General features: G+C 33.2%; 1 protein-coding gene across 1 annotated transcript; it reads right to left on the reverse strand.

Moving 5' to 3' along the window:
* Positions 1-3,078: 3,078 nt before the first annotated feature.
* LOC145052947 (zinc finger protein CONSTANS-LIKE 3-like) lies at positions 3,079-4,427 on the reverse strand. Its single transcript, XM_079000883.1, has 2 exons — positions 3,616-4,427; positions 3,079-3,520 (listed from the first exon to the last, which is right to left on the reverse strand). The coding sequence occupies exons 1-2, from the start codon at positions 4,384-4,386 to the stop codon at positions 3,179-3,181; spliced, it is 1,113 nt and encodes a 370-aa protein (XP_078857009.1). The 5' UTR covers positions 4,387-4,427; the 3' UTR covers positions 3,079-3,178.
* Positions 4,428-7,116: the final 2,689 nt, after the last annotated feature.

A 7,116-nucleotide genomic window follows, 5' to 3' on the forward strand; every position in this document is an offset into this window, starting at 1 on the left:
CCCACACCCTTGAGTAGTAAGAGTGTATAAACCTACATGATCAACCAGTTATAATACAGTAAATTATCATAGGGATAATTTGAAGATATCAAACATTACTCCTATTACGAGGAATCACACAAGAGTCAGTTCATTCATGAGTCTTTACTAGTACATTACCTGATACATGAGTACCTTTACATATGCTTACATGATACATGAACACATTACATGAATACCTTTACGTAGATACATCGACCTGTGTATACTTACATGAATATCTGAACCTCGGTTCATTAGGATGAATTATTAGTACCTTCAGTAAATCGTCCTGCCCATCCCAGTTCAACGGGAGTCAGTTACGGGACTAACCATTACTGGAACCTATTGTTCGCTACAGAGGTTAATTGGACAATCTTCGGATGTTCATTAGGTTATCTATTTCGCTTATAGTAAGGTAGAGTCAGTTACGGGACTAACCATTCCCGGAACCTACTGTTCTCCACAGAGGTTAATTGGTGAATCTTAAGATGTTCATTGGGTTGTTATTACATATATTAGGAGACAGTTACGGGAATAACCATTCCTGGAACCTACCGTTCGCTACAGAGGTTAATTGAACAATCTTCGGATGTTCATTAGGTTATTTACTTCGACTACATCGATGTAAAGTCAGTTACGGGACTAACCATTCCTGGAATCTACTGTTCGCCACAGAGGTTAAATTGAACAATCTTCGGATGTTCATTAGGTTATATCTTTCGCGTCAGCGATGTTGTGTTATCCCCGGGTAACCCAAGAGTAATACTTTCATGGTTATATTTTCCTATTTACTTTAATTTGTGATATATTCACATAAGCGATGAGTTAGACTAGTTACTGTATGTAGTAGTCAAAAGAAGGAAAAACTATCATTTTACACTTCATACTTACAAAACATTCGGGTCTTGGTAGAAGACTACATCTCAAACTGATAGAAAATAAGGGATTTTCTAGGGTTTTTCATACGTACATCAACATTTTCATTTAACGTTTTACATGGCCTTCATAACAGATTTTCACAAAACAAAGGCAATGACACTTATATACTTATGAATTCACCAGCTTTAAAGTTGATACTCGCTTTCAAAATAACTTGTATTCTCAGGTCATCAGTAGACAGGTACGGAGGCCAGGTTTTGAGAAGACAGAGCAGACAAGTCTCGTCTTTTATTTTGATTGTATATTTTTGGTGTCTTACTACAATGAAAGAACACATGTATTAAAACTTTACTTATAATGCAATGGATGATGTTGTTGCTTGTTTATTATATTACACTGTTGTGATACTGTACATGACGTCCTCCACCCCTGAACGTTTTCGCCGTTCGTGGTTTTGGGGTGTGACAAAGACCTCCGCCTCCAAGCATCGTATGCAATACAGAGGAACACACAAATTGGTTCGGACCTGCAAATTAATTCATCCATGAAGAAGAGAACTTGTGGTCTCAATTCATCTAGATTATCGAACACAAGGGTGTTAGAATTGAGATTAGTCCCTATGATTTGCAGGTCTCTCTTTTCTTACTTTGTATTATTGATCCACACTCACCAAGATTCACAGCTTCATTCTCCCTTTTTTCCTTCAAATTGTATAAAAGAATTTAGTTTCACCCCTTAGGTCGACTAACAGGTTAAATGTTTCTTTTTTGCTTTCTGTGTGTGCACTCTTCTCAGAAAGAAACCGACTTCAAAATTGAAGTATCAATCCCTTTCTTTTTCTCTTAAGCGATGGTGGACTAAGGTGATGACAATGTTGTTTATATGGGTTAATGTTTTTTTTTAGATTTTTATGTTGCAATTTTTGTTTTTGGTGTTCAGATGTGCTTATCAGGGCTAGATGGTGTTTGTGTGGGTGGTATATGTTGATTTTGAAAAAGTGAAATAGGATGATGGTCGGTCCAGATGAGGTTTTTCAGATCTGGGTTCTTCATCACCGAACACCCACCTTCATCATCAACATTGTTGTTCTTTCTATTAATAACCTGTAACTAGTTAAAAAGAAGGGTATGGGCTGATTTTGTAATCCATCGTCTTTCATGGCACCTGCTCAACTAGAAATCGAAAATTGGTATGTAGATCAATGATTTGTTTCCGACCAGAAGATGGGAGAGAGATAGGAGATCGATTTTGATGATCGATGTGGTGGGGATGGTGGATGATGGACGGTAGTGGTGGTGGTGGTTTGTGTGTGGCTGATGGTGGTGCTGGTAGCAAAGGGCGGTGGTGGTGGAAAAGTGTGGTGTTGGAGGTGATAAGTAAATATAAGGGCTTCTATGACAAATGTGACTAACCCCAGAAGGTAAAATCAGGGTAAAGGGCAAAATCGAACTAATTTTTATGGTATTTGAGGTATTTGTGGCAAAAAAAAATGATTTTGGGTATAACCGGTTTTTTTGTGTAAAATTGAGGGTTTTTATGACAAAAACCCAAATTTTAACTAGGAGGATTAGAGATGTAAAAGTTGTTTGATAAAGTGATTGTTTAATTGGATGTAAAAATTGGTTCAAATAATAATTGATAGATAATATGCAATTGTATAATATATAACTATTATCAAGTCCCATCAAATTGGGTTTTTTTAACCAAAGTTAAAATGGTTTTGATGTAAAAGCGGTTTTTGACCATCTAAATTCGAATAGCATCATCCGTTGAATATCTAATGAAAACTTATTGATATGTGGATATTTAAGTGGAGGACTCACCATCTCACACAAATTGAAAAAAAATGTGAATGAACAAAAATAATAGCTAAAAAGCGAAATACGCTTCCGCTTTTTAGCTACTATTTTTGTTAATTCGCACTTTTTCAATTTTCGTACTTCAAACACTTTATTCTAGGTTCATATGGTTTCCAAGTACTCCCCATTTATCATCACAATTCACAAACATTGAGTAACATTGGGCTGATGGACTGGAATTTTGACTAATGAGAATGAGAGTATTCCACTTATAAACACATTCAATTCCCAAACCCATGATCAATTCGAAACTCAATTAGATTCCAGTTAGGCTAAATACCACTTTAGTTTATGTTAAAAGACTTTCCTGAAGTTATAGTTATTATAAATAGTACTTGATTAAGAGGTCATCTAATATATATACACATGGATTAACAAAAAACACACATGGACGAAAAAAATGTAAAAGAAAAACATAATTAGTAGGATGGAACGATGCCGTATGAGGAATCTGGGGAAATGAAGGTGTCTTCCACTTCTAGATCGATTTCAGTTCGCTTGGCGAATCGTCCTTTAATTCTGGGTCTTGTTTCTGCGTATGCCTTCCTCGAAGCATATCGAATCGTTTTCTCAAACCTCCTGTTCTTCCTCTTTTCTTTGTATCTTAAAACCCTGGCTTCACGATCGAAACCCGACACAGGAGTCGGATATACTTCCGGTAATGATGGGTGGTGGTGGTTGTTTGATACATCCGCCATGGTTGCGTTTGCGTTGTGGTCCGGTACGACGCCTACTTCGATTTCCAGTGAAGATGATGATACCTGATGATTAAATATATCCTGATTAGTTGATATAATGAAATTGAAGTTGTTATAATGAATTATAAGTATTCGGATTTGGTTTGGATTGCACTTACGCTTTGGCTGACGGATTGAGAGGTGAAGTTGTACATGAAAGGCTTAGATCCGGTGTAATCGACGTCATATGCAGGTAATCCCTCGACTACATCTGGAGAAGAAGCATGTGCATGTGGTGGCATCTGGTAATGGCGATTTTCGATCTTGTTTTGCACCGGAACAACTCCATCGGTTGGGGAATTGTATCTGCGAATGATCTGATTAGCCTTTTGATCCGGCGTTTTCAGATCTATATCAAGGTATGGATCGATCTCGTTAAACAAGTACTCCGATTTATTATCATCCTCAGATCCATCAACGATTTTGTTTATATTTGGATCTGGGATAAGCCACGAAGCAGCTTCCGCTTCTTCAGCTTCAGTTCCGGCGACGTTAACATCAAAATCCAATAGGAAATGGTGGTCGTTGTTATCATTATCATTATCACCTCCACCACCTACCTTCGACACGGCAGTTGCAGGATCATAAAATGGCACCACCGGAAACCGCTCGTGACGGCGGGCGAGGGGGTTTGCTGAGTGGATTTCGCGGTCACAGGTAACACAGAGGGTGGCAGCGTCCGCCTTACAGGTGAAGCTCGCCGGAGCTCGCTCACAAACATCACACATCCACACACGCGCGTGGCGAGACGCGAGCTTGTTCGCCGCGTGGACCTTGCCGTCGCATGGTATACAGAGGAAGGCGGAGTCTGCTCTACAGAACAAAGCTGCCGACGTCGTTTTGCAGGAATCACAAAGGGTCGCAGCCATGTTCCAGCTCTCTTTGCTCATGGAGTATATTTGATGGCTTTTGTTTAATTGATTTTGGGTTTTGGTTCTTCAGTGAAATCACATTCTCTCTCCGATATCTTAAAAGCTATCCAAAAGGAGTAGAGCACGAATAATGGATTGACACGTGTCGGAATCTTACCCAAAATGGGTGGAGGGGACTTTTCTAGTATAATTGAGTGAGGACCAAAGTTTGGATTCGGACAAAGTTGGCATTATAACTCGAAAGATTTATGTTTACATTGTAAGACAGTAAGAGTATTTAGTTACTATTTATATAGCTTTAAACGGATAATATCAAAACTTCTTACACAACATGGTTACGGATCTAAGGAGTTCAGAGTTTCATTTTTCCTTCCATCCAACTGAACTTAGCCACATTATTTTTTTCTTTTTTATTTTTCTTAATCTTTTCTAACCACAACAAATAAAAACCCTATTTTTTTGAATCCATTCAACCCATTTAATTAAAAAAAATACAACAATCAAAAGTAAAATCTTAATTAGCAATAGAGTTATCGGCGATACCACTCTCGCTTCAATGGGTTGGTTAATTGGTTTCACTGATCCACTTAATCACCTCTCTACTTTCTCTCTTTCATTTTCTCTTGTATCATGTGTTTTAAAACTTGTATCTTAGTTGTTTTGTATTTTTTAATTGAGTGGGTTGAGTGGTTGAGAAAGATATGATTTCTGTGTGTTGTAGATTGGAAAAGATGAAGAAAAAGAAAAGACAAAAATTGATGTGATAGTGGGTTGGGAGGGAACGACTCCCTCCTCCCTTATTCGATAAAATTTTAAAAAGGAAAACTGCAATAAATTCCCTACATATTGACCTTATAATCGATTTAGTCCCTATATTTTATTTTTATTCCCTTAAGTCTCAAATACCGATAATCGTATTCAATTTAACCCTTTGACCCGGTCAACATGTCATCCAACTTTCAAAAATTACATTTCAGACCCAGATTTCAAAAATTATTACTAATTTAGTCCAAAATTTACACTTTTGCCCCATATTTTGAAATTTTGTTACAAATATGGTCCAAACTTTACATTTTTTGCCCAAATTTAAGAATTTTATTATGAATTCATCCTAACTTAAGTCTTTTTTACAACTTTTTTCTCAAAAAATTGTTTCTAATATGTTTTTTCTTTATAAAATCATATTTATACAAAAAAAACATATTTTCACATAAAAATCTTATATTTTCTATATAAAAAGTTTTTTTAAGAAGATTTTGTATATGAAATATCTAGTTATAAAAATATGTATTTATTAAGTATATAAATATATACAAATCCATTTTTATAAAAAAATGTATATAAAAACGTATTTTACAAAAAAAATGTACACAAACACCTATCACCTTTATATATATATATATATATATATATATATATATATATATATATATATATATATATATATATGCACATAAATAGGTGTGTATCTATATTTTTTTATAAAATCGTGTTTGAATAATTTTTTATATAATAAATATTTGTATACATTTTATAAAATCGTGTTTGTATACATTTTATAAAAACGTGTTTGAATAATTTTTATATAACACATGTTTGTATATATTTTATAAAATCGTGTTTTTATACATTTTATAAAATGTATACAAACACGTATTATATAAAAAATTATTCAAACACGTTTTTATACATTTTATAAAATTTATACAAACACGGATATATTTTATAAAATAGGTGTTTGTATACATTTTTTAAAAATACGTTTTTGTATACATTTTTTTATAAAAATGGATTTGTATATATTTATATACTTAATAAATATCTATTTTTATAACTAGATATTTTATATAAAAAAAACTTTTAAATTTTTTTTTTATATTGAAAATTTAAGATTTTTATGTGAAAATACTTTTTTTTTGTATAAATATGATTTTATAAAGAAAAAACATATTAGAAACAATTCTTTTAGATAAAAAGTTGTAAAAAAACTAAAGTTATGATGAATTCATAACAAAATTCAAAACTATGGGCAAAAAGGGTAACGTTTGGACCAAATTTGTAACAAAATTTAAAATCTCGGCCAAAAGTGTAAATTTTGGACCTAATTTGTAATAAATTTTGAAATTTGGGCCAAAATATAATTTTTGAAAGTTGGATGACCTGTTGACCGGGTCAAAGGGTTAAACTGAATACGATTACCGGTATTTGAGACTTAATTGAATAAAAAATATATATAGTGACTAAATCAATTATGAGGCCAATATGTAGGGACTTTATTGTAGTTTTTCCATTTTAAAAAGTGGGAAAAGAACATGATTAGAAAAGAGAAATCGTATATTCTTTGTTCCTATTTATTACATCAAAATAAATATCAAGGAATATATATATATATATATATATATATATATATATATATATATATATATATATAGAGAGAGAGAGAGAGGTTCAAATATTTTTCACATCTATTGTGTCCTAGAATATACGTATATATAGGAATTTAATATTAATTATATGTATATTAAATGTTATCCTTACTTATAACTCATTTTTATGGAAACTAATTAAATTCATTAATAATGTCAACAATAATATTCTTTCAGAATGAATTTATATCTAGAAGAATGAGAGTGTATTCCAGCAGAATGAGAGTATATTCTAGTAGAATACACTCTCATTCTTCATATTCCATGCAACTTTATTATATTTTAAGCGAGTGAGTCCTGAAACAAAATACGAATTCATATA

This window comes from Lactuca serriola, chromosome 5 (assembly GCF_051521515.1).
Source record: "Lactuca serriola cultivar US96UC23 chromosome 5, Lser_US96UC23_V15, whole genome shotgun sequence".
Taxonomy (NCBI): Eukaryota; Viridiplantae; Streptophyta; class Magnoliopsida; order Asterales; family Asteraceae; genus Lactuca; species Lactuca serriola.